At 41.8% G+C, this 20,691-nt stretch overlaps 1 protein-coding gene across 9 annotated transcripts in view; it reads left to right on the top strand.

The window, feature by feature from the left end:
• PIP5K1B (phosphatidylinositol-4-phosphate 5-kinase type 1 beta) overlaps window positions 1–20,691 on the top strand; it is a 166,721-nt gene that overhangs the window by 81,540 nt on the left and 64,490 nt on the right. For all 9 annotated transcript variants that reach the window (XM_073345202.1, XM_073345200.1, XM_073345199.1 and 6 more), the window contains 3 exons: window positions 5,645–5,762; window positions 10,713–10,865; window positions 13,071–13,370. In XM_073345202.1, coding sequence (XP_073201303.1) covers window positions 5,645–5,762; window positions 10,713–10,865; window positions 13,071–13,370 — 571 coding nt within the window. The remainder of the gene's footprint in view (window positions 1–5,644; window positions 5,763–10,712; window positions 10,866–13,070; window positions 13,371–20,691) is intronic.

Below are 20,691 nucleotides of genomic sequence, written 5' to 3'. Positions count from 1 at the left end.
TTTCCTTCAGTACAAATGAAAAGTACTGAATACAATAATGTAGCTGCTTTGTAATTTAACTAGCATACAGACAGTGTTTGCATTGATGTAAAGTGCGGGCTTCTTTACCTCTCCGATTTCTGGATGCTGCTAAGCCATTTCTACCAGGAGTGACACTTATGTTTGTATCTTCAAGAGATTTCTCAAGAACAGTGTGTTTTATTTTGCCTTTGGAATGTACCATATTGCATCAAATGGTCAGTTAAGACATTACAATTAACAGAGCAAAATATGCCTTCGCCAGCTACAAACAATCCTCCCCATACAAATTTCTTAATATTTTTGTAGGCTGGTTAAAGTATATTGTCCAGTCCACTTTGCATGTGGTACTTCAGCTCTGAAAATAGCCCAGCTAGAGCCTGAACTCCTAAAATGTCACCAGCAAACAGTGGGGATGGGGCAAAAATCCATGTTGATCAAAACTAATAGGTTTGGGTCTGAGAACCTCAAATTTCTAGGTTGGGAGGAGGGGACTAAAAAGCCTGTGGTTTTAGAGTTTGAAAACATCTTTCCTAGCCCACTGGTGTTTTTAGTGTTCCTCAGTCTAAACCACCTTTTCCCTCTTACTTTCTTTCCTCCCAGCATGCAGTTTTTTCAGCAGCTTATCTCTAGCTGCAAGAGCTTTGGAAGGGTTTCCTTTATCACAATACTACTGCTTTGAAGCCAGCTAATAGGATGTGCTTCTCAAGAAATGCAGTCCCTTGTCGCCCATAGATGCCTTGTATGCCATGGCAAAAAAACCCTCAAACTCTTGTCCAATTTTGTTCTCCTTCATTGCAGTTGAACTTGCCACCACTGTCCTTTGAGCAGTCCTTTGAGGCAGTGAAACTGAAAAAATCAGTGTAATGAATGAAAATAGTATGGCATGGTGAGCAGCCCTGCATACCCACAGTAACCAGGGAGAATTTTTAAAAATAGTGTTATCTCTTGCAGAGTGCTAGGGCTTGTCTACAGGGAAATTGACCAGTGCAGCTATAGCAGAGTAAGCTGTTCCACCATGGGTTTTTTCAGAATAGGGTTCCTGTGTGGACCTTATTCTGGATTAAAACTGATTTAATTATGGAATAATTACTCCACTTTGTAATATTCTGAAATAAGTCACTTTTAGTCCAGAATAGATGTTCAGAGAGAGAGAGTGAGTTATTCTGGAATATCTGTGCTGGTCAATTTCCCTGTGCAGACAAGCCCTTCATGTGTGTCTGAAGTAGCTCATGCTCTTGGGTTTCATCTATCCTAGAAAAATGAGTAGGAATTTTCCACGTGGATAAAGCTGTATCAGTGCTGGTGTGAGCTCTGGTATAGAGAGGGCATAAGCTTTATTTGCCACCAGGCCATCAGACCCTGCAGATGCTGAAAAATGGCCACAAAGCCAGATTTTTCAAAGGTATTTAAAGATGCAGACAGGTGCCTAGTGAGGTTTTCAGAAGCACCTAGTCATCTAACTCCCATTGCATACATACCTTTACAAATCTGGCCCAAATTTTCTGGTGTAGATGCTCTCTTGGAGAGGGGTATGTGTTATATTTTTTAATTATTGGCTATTTCATAAAGTTGCATTGTTGGAACCTTTTAGTGGGCTAGAGTTTACTTCTCAGCCCTTCTCCAGGAGCTAAAAACCCCCAACTCCCATAGAAAAGCACCTGGAGACCCAGAATTCAGTCATTGAGGGTTTTCAGCAAAGATTGCTCAGGGTCAACCTCCTCACACTCAAATCCAAAAGAACAAAAGGAATGAACTTAATTCTGAAGTTTATAAAGTCTTACGATGAAGAAACATAATAACTACAATTTAATGTCTACAGCATAACATGGCTACTTTATAAACCACATCCAGTATCTTCACGCTTATACATAAACATAAATAAAGAGAAAAAAAACCCAAATTAAATCTAAACAGGTCTGTGCCTACAGAAATACAGTGAGAATAAACTCAGAGTTCCCAAAGGCTTTGGTTGAGTTTACCTAAGTCTTAGTCTTTGATCACCAAATCTATGCAGTCTGGTGAGTCAAAAGCTACATCTTCCTTCCACTTGCTTATAGAAATTTTCAGCTGGAATCCATACAGACCCTTCATCCTCCTCCTTCTCCTGCTGAAATCACTGATTAGCTAGTCAGTTAACCAACCACTTAGTTAAGTAAATTTTTTTAAAAACCCTGCTGCAGAATGCTTGAGTTAGGAAAAACAGCCTGCTTTCTGCTCCTGAGGCTCAACTTCTCCCAGCCCATACAGTGCACATGGCCTTTTCCAAAGAAACTTGCATTCAGGGAGTCTGAATCCAGTAACTATACCCAAAACTACCACACCAATTCCAGAAACTTCCGAGTGTGGAGAGCAATTTTATTTGAGGGTTTTTGATTGATTTTATTATCTAGCTATGCATTTTATGACCCTTTCTTGAGAGCAGTCCCTGTAAAGGCAGCTAGTGGTGATGGCTTTTCTTCATGAAATGTATTCAGCACAGGAGTCCCAGTTTTAGGATAAGTAGATCACAGTGAGTGTCTCCCAGGGACTTAACGCAAAGTAGATGCGTTTACAGAAAGACTTTCCTCAGAGGCTGATGTATGCATTCAATGAATAGTAAAGACTCCAAACTGAGCAGTTCACACAGGATCTGCGCAGCAAAGCTCTGAGTTGGGGCAGGGGGCTACTCCACCCCTCCAGGCTGAGCCGGGCACCACCATCTTGCTAGGCAGATGCACGATGCATCAAGACCTATACTTGGCCAAATTTGGGAGTTCTTACTTAAAAACAGCAAAAGGCACATCCCCGATATCAGGACAATGCCCCTGCCATATGTCAAATCTCTGCTTAAAGAATGGAGGCACTGGAGCTTCCTTATGAAATTGTGATAAGAGTTGAACATGGGCAAAACAGTTTAGGTTTTCCCTAATCTTATAATTGGGAACCATTTTTGATTAAACTTTTCGCCCAAATCATGACAGTTTGGCAAAGTTATAGCCAATGGAAAATAGGACCATATAATTGGTGGTGTCAGGCAATCATAACTATAGGCAGTGCTACCAGTTCCACCTTAATCTCTTGTTTTCTCTTTGCCATGCCATTTTAGGAGCAACAAACAGATGAATGGAACTGATTTTGTGTCTAAGACAATTTGTGGTAATATCCTATAAAATCTGCAGAATAGTTCATCTGGAAAAACCAGCTTTTATTAGCAGCTAGCAACCAGGGTAGAGAATGGCTAGCCAGTCAGTTTTCTCTGATGCAATACTTTTAGCCTGTAGTTTCATCGGTTCTTTTATCCCTTGATCTCCTGCTGGAGAGTTTAGGGGGTCAGTTTTGTGGAGGCTCAGAGAACTTTTTTTCCAGCTTGCAGAGTTGTGTTAAGTTCAGTTTTCTACTTTTGCCTGATAATAAAAGATAGATGTAGATGAGCTGGATGAACGTCTTCCATCACAATATGTTACTAATATAATTTCAGTGCATATATTCAGAATATATTTCAGATAGTCTGTTTCATTTCTGGTAGTAAAACAACTTCGAGTATAAGAAATCAAGATGTTCAAATATTTACATTGATTACTAGCCATTTATACTTTTTTTTAATAAGTTAGATATTTCTACTGTAAACAAATTTACGCAAAGGTAAATGAACTTTGGGTACATGATGTACGTCTGAAATGATCAAATTAGGGCATTATGTCCTAGACCAGGGGTGGCCAACCTGTGGCTCCGGAGCCACGTGTGGCTCTTTAGCAGTTAATATGTGGCTCCATGTATAGGCACCAACTCCGGGGCAGGAGCTACAGGCACCAACTTTCCAATGGACGGTGCGGGGCGGGGGGCGGTCACTGCTCAACCCCTGGCTCTGCCACAGGCCCTGCCCCCATTCCACCCCTTACCGCTCCATCTCTCCCCATAGCCTGCAGTGCCCTCACTCCTCCTCCTCCCACCCCAGAGCCTCCTGCATGCCATGAAACAGCTGATTGGGAGGGAGGAGGAGGTGCTGATCGGCGGGGCTGCCAGTGGGTGGGACGAGCTGGGAGAGGGGGGGTGAGGGGAGCTGATGGGGGCGCTGCTGACGTATTACTGTGGCTCCTTGGCAAGTACCTTGGTAAATTCTGGCTCCTTCTCAGGCTCAGGTTGGCCACCCCTGTCTTAGACCCTGTCTGCATTACAACTTTCATCTGCTATTTTATATCTGGTTACAAGTTACACAGTTCAGTTTGTGTTAACACAGCAGCTATCAGCCATAGCTGTCTGGGTACAGGTACACATCCTACTATGCTGCTGAAACACGTCTTGTATCAGTTTATCTGGGAAGCTATTCCACAGTCACTTAGCATGGGGTAGAATTCCCACAGGACATGCATCTAGAGCTGAATCACAGTATACATGGCAATGCACTCTGGGATGTCCTGCCCAAGAAAGGTGGGGTTTTCTTTTGTTTGTTTTCTGTGGCTGGAGGAAAGGTGGGGGCCTTGGAACAGCTAATCCAATAACATGGTCATGTTTAGGGTACTCTGTTCACACTGAAAAAAATTTTCTTTTAACCAGTTCAGCACACAGTCATGTGCCAGCCTGCTCCTGTGGTGGGGCAAAACACTTTTGGCTGAGCACAGTGATTAACAGAGGTTTTTTCACTGTGTATCCTGCAGACCCAAAACCAGGTGTAGAGCCAGTTGTGCAAGTTACTGGTTCCAAACTAAAAAGTTATAGGGGTTGAGGGACCCTATGGTAGTGCCATGACCTAGTTTGCAAGAGAGAGTAACACTGAAGGGACACGGAAGGCTGAGATGCTGGTATAAACCATACCTTAAACCATGGATGGTGTGACTGATGATGATGATGGTTACTTCCCTCAGCGTGAGGAGAGGATATAAGACTGCTGTTTTCCTGGCACCACTTTTATATTGACATTTGAATCTACATTATTTCTCAAAAAGAAAAGGAGTACTTGTGGCACCTTAGAGACTAACCAATTTATTTGAGCATGAGCTTTCGTGAGCTACAGCTCACTTCATCGGATGCACACCGTGGAAACTGCGGCAGACATTATATACACACAGAGATCATGAAACAATACCTCCTCCCACCCCACTGTCCTGCTGGTAATAGCTTATCTAAAGTGATCATCAAGTTGGGCCATTTCCAGCACAAATCCAGGTTTTCTCACCCTCCCCCCCCCCCCCCACAAACTCACTCTCCTGCTGGTTGGGGGGGGTGGAGGGTGAGAAAACCTGGATTTGTGCTGGAAATGGCCCAACTTGATGATCACTTTAGATAAGCTATTACCAGCAGGACAGTGGGGTGGGAGGAGGTATTGTTTCATGATCTCTGTGTGTATATAATGTCTGCCGCAGTTTCCACGGTGTGCATCCGATGAAGTGAGCTGTAGCTCACGAAAGCTCATGCTCAAATAAATTGGTTAGTCTCTAAGGTGCCACAAGTACTCCTTTTCTTTTTGCGAATACAGACTAACACGGCTGGTACTCTGAAACCTACATTATTTCGAATTCCTTTGAGTGACTTTTGTCACAGGATGCCAGTGATCATGGTGGGAAGTATTAAAGGAAAACTAGCTGCAAAAAGAAAGTCTTGTCTTGTAATATTTTGCTGTTTTCTTAATTTTGTCTTTTTCATGTAGTGAAGGCAGCAATTTGACCCCGGCTCATCATTACCCCGACTTCAGATTTAAGACCTATGCTCCTCTAGCTTTCCGTTATTTCAGAGAACTTTTTGGTATCAAGCCTGATGATTACTTGGTAAGAATTTGTAATTGTTCCCTGAACTACCAAAACAAAATAGATAAATAAAAAATTGTGATGTGAACACAATTCTGTTTCTGTCGCGGAGGAGGAGGAGGATGGCTAACGATGCTCTAAAGAGGAGTAGAAGTTTTTATATTTTGTAACTGGTGTATAAATTTAGCTTTTGCCAAAACTTTTTTTAATTCTCCAGCTTTTAAGTGATTGCTATAAAACCTGCCATGTTAATTGATAGCTTAATACCTAGAGTATTGCTTCTAGTTCAGGTAATTATCTCTACACGAATATTATAATTAGATTTAAAACTCATGTGAATATTGCTAATTGAATTCTAATTGAGTGCTCTCATATGCTAACTGCCTTATTTATGTGCTTCACAAGAAAATAGTGTTTACATGCATATGTTCTAACCTTGACATGGAAAAAGAGATGACCTGAGAACGACATTGATACCTTTGTAAAGACTACTTTCTGTTCTGTTCCTTTTGATTTGCAGTCTTAGGCCTGGTCTACACTAAAAAGTTAGGTCACCCAGCAGAGTAACTCAGAATTCTTCCGTTGACCTAGTTACTACCTCTCAGGGAGGAGGATACCTATAGTGACAGGAGCCCCCCCTCCCTTCAGCATAGGTAGGATCCACTTTGAAATAATACAGCAACTCACTGGAACTCGGCTGCTGTATCATTTCAAGTGTAGACAAGCCCTTAATAATCATACTTAGGGCCCTACCAAATTCATGGCCCATTATCATCAATTTCACGGTCATAAGATTTTTAAAATAGTAAATTTCATGATTTCAACTATTTAAATCTGAAATTTTGCAGTGTTGTAACTGTAGGGATCCTGACCCAAAAAGGAGTTGTGGGGTGGTCGCAAGGTTATTGTAGGGGGTTGTGGTACTGCTACCCTTACTTCTGAGCTGCTGCTGACGGCAGTGCTGCCTTCAGAGCTGGGCAGCTGGAGAGCAGTGGCTGCTGGCTGGGAACCCAGCTCTGAAGGCAGAGCCTCTGCAGAAGTGAGGATGGCATGGTGTGGTATTGCCACCCTTACTTCTGCCCTGCTGTTGGTGTGGTGCTACCTTCAGAGCTGAGCGCCTAGCCAACAGCCACCACTCTCCAGCCACCCAACTCTGAAGGCAGCACAGAAGTAAGGGTAGCAATACCACAACCCCCCTAAAATAACCTTGTGACCCCCCCGAAACTTCCTTTTGGGTCAGGACCCCCAATTTGAGAAACGCTGGTCTCCCCTTGTGAAATCTGTATAGTCTAAGGTAAAAGCACACAGAAGACCAGATTTCAGGGTCCGTGATGCTTTTTTCATGGCCGAGAATTTGGTAGGGTCTTACTCAGACTGTGTGTGTCATGCGCATGCTCAGATGTGAAAATATAACAACCTTGCTGTAAGTTACACAAGTCTGACTTCCCCCTTGTGGGGACCAACACTGTCAAAAAGAGGATGGTCCAAGATCTTCCTCCCCATACAAATCTGCTGCTGGCAAGGTTGAGGGGGTCTGTGTAGGGTGTCTTCCCCATTCATTAAGAGGGCAAGATCAGATCATTTTGCAAGTTGCCAGTTCACTTCAGAGCTGTGGGGTCCCTCCAATATGGAGGCCCAGCAGCTTTTTGCATTCCTTGTGCTTAAAGGTCCAATGTGGGGTTTAAAAAAACCTGAATTTTTTTACAAATATTTTTACTTGTGTTAACCACTGAGATTCTTTACAGTTGAAAGAATGTTAATAAGCTATTTGTCAATTATTTTAAGTGAAACACACACCAAAATTGGCTTAATGGAAGAATCAAAACATTTCTAGACCATCTCTATCCAGTTTATTTTCATATATTTCTCTCAGCTTGGACTGTTAAACTAGCCTACTTAGTTTTTAAAATACGAATATTGTCCTGCGGTGTTGGCAACCCAAACACAGGCGCATTATGCTAGTGCTTGGGTGCCTTATACTGATCCTAACTTCAAATTAAAGTCAAACTTTCCATTGGGTTATTTGTGTTAGTTACATGGAAATATTTGTTGGGCTGTAGGTTTCACAAAGGCCATGTTTATACAATACTTAAACTGATCGCCATATTTGGGATTGGGAAGGAATTTTCCAATGGGTCAGATTGGCAGATACCTTGGTGGGGTTTTTGCCTTCCTCTGCAGCATGGGTCACTTGCGGGTTTAAACTGGTTCAAAAGGTGAATTCTCTGTAACTTTCATTCTTTAAACCATGATTTGAGGTCTTCAGTAACTGAGCCAGAGGTTAGGGGTCTATTTCAGGAGTGGATGGGTGAGATTCTGTGATCTGCAATGTGTAGGAGGTCAGATTAGATCATGATGGTTCCTTCTGACCTTAAAGTCTAAGGGCAAATCTGTCTTGCCCTAATCTTTTTAAAAGATGGGTCTGGAGACACTATAGTCTTAGGCCTTGTCTACACTGTGGATTTCAGCCAGCAGTGGCTGGCCACCAGAGAAGCTACCCCAGTGCAGACAGGGAAAGCTGTCACAACCAATTTGTACCAGTGCAAGTGAACCCAGTTTCAAGCAGGAGTAAACTACACCAGTGGAATTTGTGGCTTATAGGTTTGTACCAGTTCCGCTTCCCCTCTGGTTAGCCACCAATACTTATAACGGGGGCAAATCTCCACTGTAGGCAGTACTTCATTTTTATAGCCTTTTGATTCATTCACCTCTCTGTAGATTCAATTAAAGAGTCTCTAGGGCCACATATTATAATGAGAGCGATCTCAAGTGGAGCCCTGAATTCCAGGGGAGATTGGATTGTAATCCTGAGATCAGAAACCACTGACTGATGCTAGGCTGGAACCAGTTTTTCCAGTTTTGATATGACTGAAATCCTTGACGAAAAATGGCAAAAATCTCATGAGAATATCTCTTGAGATTTTGCTGCTGTTATATACTCAGTCCTGAATTTGTTTAAAACTGATCCAGATTTGACCGTCTTCTCTCTATTTATAACAGTCACAGTGTTAGGCCAGAAGAAGTACCTGAACCATTTTCTTTATTTCTAGAAAATGCTACAGTGGTTTTAGCCCTGCTACTATTTTATTTGCTTTTAAAATCAGCTGACAATAAAATCAGTCTCCCCATTTACAACCTCTTACCTCAGCCCCTATCCACTATACTAGATGTGATTCAAAATTCTGTTGTCTTAAACCGTTTCTTTTCAGGCTGCAATACAGCAACTGAAAACAGTGGGATTGCTCTTTTATACTGGTTCCTGTTAGAGAGAGAGGGGGAAGGGAGAAATGGAATGAAAAGTATCTCAGCAACACTAAGTAGGTTTACACTGTTAATTTGCATTGGTGGGGCACAGCTGTTGTAGCTTTGCCGTCTTCCAAATGGTACAGTATGGAAGCACTGCAGGAAGCAGGATGAAGGGGAAAAAATAAATTTGAACAGCTTGTACAAATAAATGGTGACTGGAAAGTATACAAAACATGGGTATTCAGAATGTCAATGTGTTGATCACAAACTATTTATCTTTCTTTTTTAAGTCTTGAGCAAAAGGCTCAAGGTTTGGTTGAGCAAAACTTTGTGGGTTAGGCGGCTTCTTTTGCAAAAAAAAACAAAACAAAAAAAAAAACCTCAAGGATAAAATAAGATCCTTGTCTCATAACTTGTAATCCTGGATTTGTGATTTTCCTTATAGACCATCCCTATTTTATTGCAATAATGTAGTTTATTATATTTTACTATTCCAAATAATTGGCTTCAAAACCTCATAGCAATAATATTTTTCACTATTGAGGCTGCATATATTGGTAGGATGGGCTAGAAATGTGGATAATAACAGAATGTAAAGACACTCTTGATTCAAAGGTGTATAGTATAACATTACTAAAATAAAAGTGAAAATTTAATGCATTACGTTTTTAAAAATATGTACGACATGGTGAAACATTTGAACTCAGAGCAAGCATTCATTTTTTTAAACTATATTTTCCCCTAAGCATACTTGTTGTTGTTGTTGTTCCCTTCTCTTCCTCTCCCCACCTCTACCCCCTTGTTCTTGGACATCTCTGCTCTGCAGCATCATCTACTGATGTCTATAGGACCAAATCCTCGTCCCACTGAAATCAGTGACAGAACTCCTTTTGAATTCAATAGTACTTGGTTTTAGTTTATAAAAAATTATTTCTTATGATGAAGCCCGGCACTTTTCTTGATAGTCCTGGTGGAAAGGGCTACTGGTTTAAGGAACAGCCACTCTTGCAGTTGTAAAAAGACCAGAAAACATACTTCTATTTTAAGAATTATTCCCCTGGTACATAAATAGTTTAAAACACGTTTGTTTTAAGTATAGTTTGTTTGTTTGCAGGGCACTCCCTTATTAATGTTACTGTGCTACAATTTCAATGTGTATGAAGTTATTGACCTTAACTATGCCTTTTTTAAATAGAAGAAAAGAGATTCTTAACAAAGATTTTTTATTAGCATATTAATCCTGCTCTTCCGTTTATTACAAATGAAAATCCCTTGATTACTGAGTTTGGAGAGGAGATGGATACTAAGAGGGTTGAGTGGGGGCATGAAATGTGAATTAACATGGATGCAGTAGAACATTTATAAATATATAGATTTTCTCTTTTTCCCGTATAGGACATCTGATTCCCATCAGTTAAAATATTCTATCTTCTACTTTTTATCTAATGTAAAGGCAAATTGCAGTATGTATTCTTGAGGCAGAAGGCTGCCTCCTCACCATAATGTGGGGGTTGTGGAACATGTCCATGCTCTTCCAATTCTCAACTGTTGGACGATCACCTATTTGGCCTAACTTATGCAGGGGCTGTGGCAGCTTGAGAATCGAGGAACTTTAACTATCTTCCTTACTTCCCCCTTCCCCTTTGTACCAGCCATTCTTTTAAAAGATTTTTATATTGAAAACCACCTGTATTGGCTGCAAACTTCATTTTTTCTTTGTTTCAGTATTCAATCTGCAGTGAACCTTTAATAGAATTATCCAATCCTGGTGCCAGCGGGTCTTTATTTTTTGTAACTAGTGATGATGAGTTCATCATCAAAACAGTTCAACACAAAGAGGCTGAGTTTCTTCAGAAGCTGTTACCAGGTTACTACATGGTGAGTAACTGCAGATCATTAATTTTTCTACTTCTATATGTTTTCCATATCCTTCATGTTTCACATCTCCTTTTATTCTGAATAATTTCATTCATTGTCTTCCAGTATTTTTGTCAATTTTTATTTAATGTTTATCTTAATATTTTTATACATTTTACACTTTAAAAGACAACATCTTTGTGGGCATGCACTCACCAGCAAAAAGTAATTAACCTATGGGTCAAAGTCACTGTTACCTTAAATGCTAAAGGGACACTATCAAGATGGTTCCATTTTAATATAATTCTTATCTTTGTTCATAATAATTTAGTATTAAAATGGAGAGAACTTTTAAAAGTCTAATTTATTTTTCTCCATTTGTTTGTTTGCCCTTTTGCATTTCATTCAAGGAGGCCAAAGAAACTAGATTGGTCAATTTCCCTTCAGTTTCTAAACTGCTTTAATCTTGGGTTTTCCTATATTAGCACAACAACATTTTGTTGAAAAAAAATTCTATTCATATAACTCCTTTAAAAATATTAATTTTTAACCACATATATTTTGGGGCTTCAACTAAGTTGACTGTCTCTTTAACATGGGCCGATTGTCAGCAAAGTGAATAAACTGACCATCAGAAACAAATAGGACTAAATATTGCAAGAGGCTGCATTCTTCCTGACAGCCACTGAGCTCCCATGAAGAGGAAAACCTCTCAACACCTCTCAGGTGATGGTCAGCATCTTGTAGGATTGTGCCTGTAGTGACCAGATGTGTCCCCATCATCCCAACCCCCTTTCAAAAAATAAAATCACATGTGGACACTTTCCACCTCATTTATTTGAAATTTACCGTGATTATCTGATGGTGGTGGTATTAAGCTAATATAAAGTAACTGTGAGTTTGAATGTTTATGTAAAGAGACTTCACTCATTCAAAGATTCAGAAAATACATCATAGCTGGTTGTCTTCATTGTTAATCTTTATAATCTGTTTGATTTATGTCTGAATTGGCCATCATACAAATACACATTATAAAGGCTTTTCTGCTTTGTTTTTGTGAACTAACCGTTCACAAAGTTAACATTATACACACAAGCATTTACCAAAATAAAAAGGTTTAATTCATGCGATTCCTGTATCGAGGCTCTTTAAGTAGGAACTTTCTTTCTTTAGTTGTAATGGGGAACTTTTAACCATAACAGACCTAAAATAGAAATAATTTCTTTTTCATCTGTTTTTCATGTTGATAGTGATTCAAGATAGGAGTGTCTAAAATATGGTTCTTGCCTTCCCATCTCTTATCCTCTCCTGCTAGATGCTTGGCCTGCTGTTGAATTTGGGATACGATATAGTTTCCATTTTGACAGACTGTGATGTCGTAAAAGGATCATTACCTTTTTGCATTCTGAAGTAGACAACAATCTGGGCTATAATAAACATAGCCAAAATTGGCAGTAACTCTGGTTTTGCAAAACCTCACTAGGTCGGGCTTTTGTTTCACAAAACCTAAACCAGAGGTGACTTGAATGAAATGGGATCCAAACCCCTTAAAAAAAATCTTTGGGTGAGAGGGTTGTTCTGTTAAGTCTTCAGTCCATCTCTAGACTCAAGCAAGAGCCCTCTCATGAGGGCACATTAAGGCCAAATGCAGCAAAAATGCTGAGTTTCTGCTATGCTATTGACCTAATTTAAATAGACCCCATGCAAGAGGACAAAGAAACCCTATAGTGTGCAATGATGAAAGACTGTGGGTTCTCTTCAAGGCAGTGCAGAAGAGGAAATGTGGTCATGTCAGGAGCTTAAAATGTACAGAATGAACCACGTGGCCAAAAGTGACATAAAATGGAATCAGCAGGCCATGTCTCTTCCCTCTACACCCCTGCTCTCGCTGCCTCAGTGCCCAGGCATAGGGAGACATGGCCTGGCTTTTGGGATGTCATGGGCATTTCTTTGATTTTTTGGCCCTGAGGCTTCTGTCACCCAGATCCCTCAATTTCATTTAAACAGTCTCTTCTCCTGGGTTGTGCTAGCTTTTTCAAGTTTGGGCCCAGTGGGATGGAGAGAATGACTGACTGGTCAAAGAAATTGTTTAGAATATAAAGTAACACACACCCCTTTTTCAATGTTAATATGCTTAAGTGTGAAAACCCCTCTAAAATGTGAATGTTTAAAAAAATCTATTCAAACTTTGTGGTGTGGTTGTTTTTTGTTTTTGTATTTTTTTAGAATTTGAACCAGAATCCAAGGACTCTCTTACCAAAATTTTATGGACTATACTGTGTTCAGTCAGGGGGCATTAACATCAGAATCGTCGTGATGAACAATGTTTTGCCTCGGGCAATGAAAATGCATTTCACATATGACTTGAAAGGCTCTACCTATAAACGGAGAGCATCAAGAAAAGAAAGGGAGAAATCCAACCCCACATTTAAAGACTTGGATTTCTTGCAAGAGATGCATGAAGGACTGTATTTTGACTCAGAAACATACAGCGCACTGATGAAAACACTACAGAGGGATTGTCGAGTAAGTAAAAGTTGTTCATATTTAAAGTGACATTCAGATTTGTTTAATCCAGATTTACACCAGAGAATACTGAGAACAGAATCTGGCTCTGTGAATCGTTCAAACTAGTGAAGCTTTCTGATGCAATTTAATTATAGACCGATTCCAACTGCAGTTATTTTTTTAAATGGCATAAGTGTTTTATCTCCAGCTGCTGAGATTTGACATGGGTTGCTATGTAACAGTAAACTGCTTTCTGTGATGAATACCTATTAGAAGACCATAATAAAAAAGGATTAGCACTCAGAGGTTTTGTACTTTGGGATTTTTTTAATTGTTCTCTGAGGTATAGCGAGTATAATTGTTGTACTGTTCTCAAATGTTCAAAAGTATGTGCAGGCCTGTCGGTGCTGTATGTTGCTTTGTTAAATGAATCCGTGCATTAGCTAACAGAAGTTGACAAAGTGAATGAAACCCCAGTGGCAGCAGATTCTGGTTTAGTTCTAGAGCATAATCCCATAAGGATTATATGACAGAGTGTCTATTTGAGCAAGGACTGGACTTGATGAGCCAGGAGGTCTCTTCTGGTCCAAGGCTGGAAGGGTTGGGAGTAGAACATATTGCAAGAGGAGGGTGAGACTGTCTGTACTTGCTCTTAGAAACCGCTCTGTCCAACTGGGAGGATGGCATTAGTGACAGTGGATGGATCCCCTGCCATAAGGGACGTTGCTGTGAAAGGGAGAGTGAGCACAAAGGAGGAAATAGGAGAGATTCCCTGGGCTCTAAGAGGTCCACTGAAGAAGAAAACTGGATTCTGTAGGAGTCCTAACAGCTCAATGAGAAAACAGCAGCATGGATGGGATGAGCTCATAGCCTAGAAAGGGCATCCCTCACAGCACTTTGTTGTTTGCTGCCACCTGTCAAGTCAAGTCTTGTTGTTGAACATGAATGCTACCTTTTGTTTAATAAATGAGTGTCCGAAATGGCTTGTGCTTTGTAAGTAAAACAGGGTGATCTAACAGTCAGCTGCATGCTCACTGTCAGACGCTTTTCTAACAAAGGGCACTGTTTCTTTAGCGTTCTGCAGTGAGCATGTCCTGAGTTTCTGCCATTAGCGATAATGCAGAGTGCACCAGTGTGTCCCATCTGGAAATCCAGGCGCTCTTTTCCGCCCCCCAATTGTCAGAAAGGTTAATTACACAATCACAGCTTTGAGAAGAAGAATCTGGTGTACAGAAAATGGTAAACAGATTGTTTGTTTAAAAGAGACAGAAATAAACTGAATATTAGATTAAAACAAGAATCAGTAATTTGATTGTTATATGTGAAAGGGTTTCTTGTTGGAACTATATTTCAAATCATGATGTATTCTCAGCATGTATTCTATGTTGCGGGCAGGGCTAAACATCAGTTTTCTCAGTGTCGCCTAAATTTAACTGTAAAAAATAGCCCTGAGGCTTTTAAAGGCAGAGTTAGGTTTTATTGTTGTCACAAAGGGCAGAGAAGCAGGTCTTTGACTACTAAGCGCTTGTCTACACCACCACTTAAGTCGATGTAAGTTACGTTGCTCAGGGGTGTAAAAAAACCGTGCCCTGAGCTAAGTTCCCTTTAAGCTGCTCAACCATGCAGCAGCCTATTAAGCGCCATGCAGCGTCCTCTCCCCCAGCCCTGGCCCCAACCTAGCCTAGCCATGGACCTGCCGCAGCTGGAGGATGCACTCCTCCATGGCCCCAGCCCCGCCCCAGCACGGACAGTCCTGCCACGGCGGGGGGAGACGCGCCCCTCTCCTGCCCCCAACCCAGCTCTGGCACAGACCTGCCGTGGCTGGGGGAGTCTTCCCTCCTGTGGCCCCAACCCAGCCCGGGAGCTGCTTCTCCCCTCCCCCCCCCCAGCCCAGGTGCTGCTGTGTGGGGAGAGAGCTGGGTGGAGTTCTCGTTCTCTCTCTCTCCCTCTCCCTCACAGCCCCAGGGCAGCCTGTACCCCAAACCCCTCATCCCCGGCCCCACCCCAGAGCCCGCACCCCTAGCTGGAGCCCTCACCTTCCCGTACCCAAGCCCTGAGCCCCATCTCATACTCCAAATCCCTCGGCCCCACCCCCACCACATGAATTTAATGTGCACCAGTATGGAGGTGATATGTCAAACATCACCTCCATAATGGTGCGCACAAAAAAATTCATTCACTCATGGGTGGGAAAAATTAGAGGGAACACTAGCCCTGAGCAACATAACTTGCATCAACTTAGCGCAGTGTAGACACTGCTTTGTCTGTGGGAGACACTCTCCCACCAACATAGCTTCCACCTCTCACTGAGGTGGAGTAATTATGTCGGCGGGAGAGCACTCTCCCATCAACATAATGCGCCTTCACCAGACGCGCTACATCGAGGCCGCTACATCAATACAGTGGTGCCAATTTTAGCACAGTAGTGAAGATAAGCCCTAAGATTATAGATTTTATATTTGTATGTACATCATCTTATGAGTCTACAATGTCTGTGTTGATTTTTACCCCTTTACCCCAAACCAAAAATAACATTTATTCATACACATGAAGGTTGGCAAAAAGGACTGAAATGCAGATTGTGATGCTGTCTTACACCAGTTCAGTGGCTCTCAAACTTTTGAAAGATGAGCCTGTCCTTCAGAAAAATGAAACCAACTGCTACCACTTCAGTCCTGCCCATGTGGTGTTAGGGCACGGGCGGGCAAACTTTTTGGCCTGAGGGCCCAATCAGGTTTCCAAAATTTTATGGAGGGCTGATTAGGTGAGGCTGTGTTTCCCCAAACAGCCAGGTATGGCCTGGCCCCTGCCTCCTATCCGACCTCCCCTGCTTCTCGCCCCCTGACTGCTCCCCTGGGACTCCTGCCCCATCCAACCCCCCCTGTCCTCTGACGGCCCCCCTGGGACTCCTACCCCATCCACAGCCTTTCTGTTATCATTCACCCAACATACCAGTTAGAGCAAGAGTGGGCAAACTTTTTGGCCCAAGGGCCGCATCGGGTTTTGGAAACTGTATGGAGGGCCAGTTAGGGGAGGGGGTGTGTGGCCATCCCCACCCTGCTTCTAGTCCCCTGACGGCCCTCCCCGGGACTCCTGCCCCATCTACCATCCCCTGCCCTGACTGCCCTCCGCAGCCCCATCCAACCCCCCCTGTTCCCTGCCCTCTGACAGCCCTGACCCCTGGCTGCCCAGAGCATTATGCCAGCAGCGTGGGGGAGGGGGAAGAGCAGGGGAGGAGCTGGGGGCTAGCCTCCCAGACCAGGAGCTCAGGGGCCGGGTAGGAGGGTCCTGTGGGCCAGATGTGGCCTGCGGGCCGTAGTTTGCCCAACTCTGTGTTAGAGGCCTACCCAGTATGAACAATCACTTAAACTTTCAGAATGATACTTCGTCTCCCTTTCTGCATGGTTTGATTAACAGTGAAGTAGTTAACATTGTTTGCATTTTCATGTATTTTCATTGACATCTCGGTTAGAACTCATTGTGGAGTTGGGGAAACTCTCACTTCAGAATGATTGCTTGTTTCAGGCTCGCTGCAAATTCAAGAAGACATTCATGTGTCAGTTGCACGTGACTCACATTTTAAAGGTTTACTTTCGCAATCGTAGGAGGTAGAGTAAAACCAAATCTGAGACTCTGGTAGACAAATTTGTAAAACCAAATCTGAGACTCTGGTAGACAACTGAGAGGTGAGTCTGCTCCCACTTTCACCATCTCACCCCAGCTAGGGTTGTTTTTTGTTTGTTTTGCGATGCTCCCCCCTCAGGTAGACGCACCCCTTGCTTCAGAAAACACTGCTCTTGTTTATTGCGATTGCTTATTACAATACCTGTTTTCCATTAAATAATGTGTACAGCATATTATATACAAAGTTGAGGGAATATAGGGTTACAGTAGCAAATGATGCAACATCAGACTTTAAGCTTCGTCAAGATGTATTAAAATTAAGTTGTATCTGGAGCCAAAGTCTTGCTTGATGTATGCCACTGGCGGCGGGGAGGGAGAGGAAGAGCAGCTATCTGCATCTGTTTATTTTCTATAATTAATGGATCACTTTGTGTTTGCATGGAATCAAGTGAAACTCAGCTATTTCAGGCGATCATGACTTTAAATTTGAATCTGGGTTGAATTCAGATTAGAATCTGAAATTTGCAGGTGAAACCAAAGAAAAGTCTAATCCAGGATTTCATCAAAATTCCCATTAACTTCAGTGGGATCCTGATGACAAACCTAAATGGGTTGGTGAGGGGGGACTAGAATAGTAAACACAAGACCCTGAAGTACCTTGTTGTTACCTGGTAGAACGCATACTGCTGTCTAGTTAACTATTTGCTCAACTACTCATATGTTTGTTCTTGTATAGGTTCCTGTCCTTGAGTGGGAACTGAGACAGTTTTATTTTGAGGAAGGAGGAAAAACTGCGCTTTATAGCAGTGATTTTTAGGAAACGATAGTATTGTCAACCACAAGTGTTCAAAAATCATGAGGTCAGTTTAATAGCCATGAGGGTTTTACGAAATAATAATTTCTATATCCTTTTTACAATAAAAGCTGTTTTATCTGGGACATGGTGGGGGGGAATAGGGGGTGTGGTAAGTGAAAAATGCTAGTTAACTAAGAGGGAGGGGGTTGGGATGTGGAGCGTGGTCTCTGGGCGGGAGTTTGGGTGCAGGAGGGGGCTCGGGGCAGCGGGTTGGAGCATGGGGGTTCAGGGTGCTGGATCTAGGGGCCGCTCACCTCGAGCAGCTCCCCACAAGCAATCACCTGTCCTGGCTGCTCCTCGGCAGAGGTGTGGCAGGTGGCTCTGTGCACTGCCTCTGCCTGCAGACATCACCCCGGCATTTCCCGTTGGCTGGAGTTTCCAGTCAGTGGGAGCTGCATTGCTAGCGCTTGGGTCGGGGGCAGCACACGGAGCCGCCTGCCAAACCTCCACCTAGGAGCAACCAGGACAGGTTGCTGCTTGCGGGGAGCTGCCCGAGGAGAGCAGCCCACAGATCCAGCACTCCCCTGGCTGGCCCCATGCCAACCAGACTATAAACCGGCATTTCAATGGACATCAGAAATGTTGGTTTATAGAACTTTCCGGTTGGTGAAGTGCTGGATAAAACCGCTTTTACTGCATTTGCTATCTGGCTTTTGAAACTTTGGAGTTCACTTGGGTTACGTTTTCAAACTGTTCTTTGCAATCATGAAGTCTAGAAACTTTTGATTTTATTTTTAAATGAAAGCTGAGATTCTCATGTAATCACAGTATTCCATGAGCTAAACACCAAATATCATGAGATTCCCAATAAAATTGCAAGAGTTGGCAATACTGAAACAGCTCCCCACAACGGAAGGTGGATGTATGCAGGTATTTTCTTTTGTCCTTCTCCCAATTATTGTACTGGGTAACGTTTTTTTTTTGGTGTGTTTTTTTTATTAGGTCTTGTGTAATCAAGTCATTACTAAACTAATGTCAATTGCCCACATTTACAAATGGTTCCTGAGCCGCCACTTTTTCATTAGTGTCAGCATTCAGGAGGAAAAAGGGAGTGCTGAGAGTCCTGAGCAGTGTAAACCCTGAATCAGTGTACGTACCCAGCAGGGTGCTCTCTCAAATTGTCTAGACACTGATTCCATTCCAGGTACAATTCATGAGCTTATTCCCAAACAAACAGTTATTTAAAAAAAATAAAAATAAAAAAAATTAAGGTTGGAAGTTGTGTTTCAGGAGAGATCAGCCAGTGCCCTAAAACAAATATGATACTTGACAGAAATTCTCACAGAAATCCCAGAGTTAAAACTTGGGCAAGCTAACAAGAGGTGTGCCAGATTTCGGATGATGATCTCTGTCTGGTCTATTTAACAGCAGGGCCAAGACTTTAAAGATTAAGGCCCAAATCCTGCAACTATCTGTGTGTGGATGGACCCTTCTACTCACATGGAGTCCATTTGACTGTAATGGGGCTCTTCGTGGCCTCATGGGCCCACCCACAAGGAGGATATTCTCACTTATGTAGTTTAGGGAAAATATTTATTTAAAAATATATAATAGTTAAGAACTCTGAAACATTTGCCTTAGGCATCTGCTAGGAATTTTAGCAGAGACTAATGTGCTTCCTTTGTGGTATCCTAATATACAGTCTATAGATCTTTCCCTTATCTTACGGCAAACATTATTCCATCAACTTTAATGCATATTTAAGGCTCAACAACAAATTAGGAATTACAAAAGTTAAACACCCACTTGAAATCTGGGCAATTTTAAAAAATAAGTTAAAAATAGTTTCAAGAACTACACCTATGGTTTTTATTATCCAATCTTTCAGCTCTTTTAGTCTTAGCTGTTGTGTGGAGCTGTAGATAAACAAATTTCAGGTAGAAGTGTAATGTTAAACTAGACATCCCATTATTGTTTCAATGGCTATGTTAACTTGGCTGCATTGTGTACCTAAGCATTTCCTGTTGCTGTTTTTCTAGTTAAACATATTTATATTTTTAGTGTAGCTGGTAGAAAAAAGTAAATATGTTTCTCACAAATTTTGAAAAGTTTTCTCATCTGTCCATTTTTCATCAAAATCCTAAAGTTTTTTTCTCTTCCTTCGTACCCTTTTCCCCCACTGCCCTTCCCCCCCCCCCCTTTTTTCCAGTTTGCCACTGAAAAAGGGAAAGCAGATAGGAAAGAAAGGAGGGAAAACCGGGTATGTGTGTGGTGGTTTTTTTGTTTATTTTTTTGTTTGTTTGTTTTTCCAGTTTTTGGGGGGGCAGGGAATTCAGTTTTGGGAAAACGAAGAATTTTTATAAAAAGGCCATTTTTTCACTTAAAAAAAAATTTTTTTTTTTCAAATGAAAATTTGTGACAAGATAAACCATAAAATACCCAATGGCCAAATTGCTGTTGGTACTCTAGAGACATCATGAACTTAAAAAGAGAACATTTGTCCTGATGATTTTTTTACCTACGGTTTTAATAAGTAACACTCTAATTTTACTGTAACTGAAAGAAATTGGGGGGTGGGGGGGTGGATTTCTCCATCTTATTGCCAGTTACTTTTACTTGTATGTTTCACAGGACTTCTGTGCAGTCTGTTAGACCCTGATCTCAAGGGGGCCACCAACACAGATCAGCTTTCAGGAATAGATCCTTACTCTGTTTTTCTCTTGTTGGTTTGTGTGGGTCTTTTATACAGCAACAGCAGGAGAGAAGAATGTTTTCTTGAAAGGCGGGGAAAAATGTGATTGTAAAGTCACAAAAACTAACAAGGAGCATTTGGAGGCAAGTTTATTAACAAACTGCTTTTAACAATTTGTTATTTCAGTGACTAGATTTCAAGTTGACAAATACCTTTAACTTCTGTGT

The sequence above is a fragment of the Lepidochelys kempii genome, chromosome 5 (genome assembly GCF_965140265.1).
Source record: "Lepidochelys kempii isolate rLepKem1 chromosome 5, rLepKem1.hap2, whole genome shotgun sequence".
Taxonomy (NCBI): Eukaryota; Metazoa; Chordata; order Testudines; family Cheloniidae; genus Lepidochelys; species Lepidochelys kempii.
The sequence above is the reverse complement of the archived record's forward strand: the minus strand, read 5'-3'. Positions and strand labels throughout refer to the sequence as shown.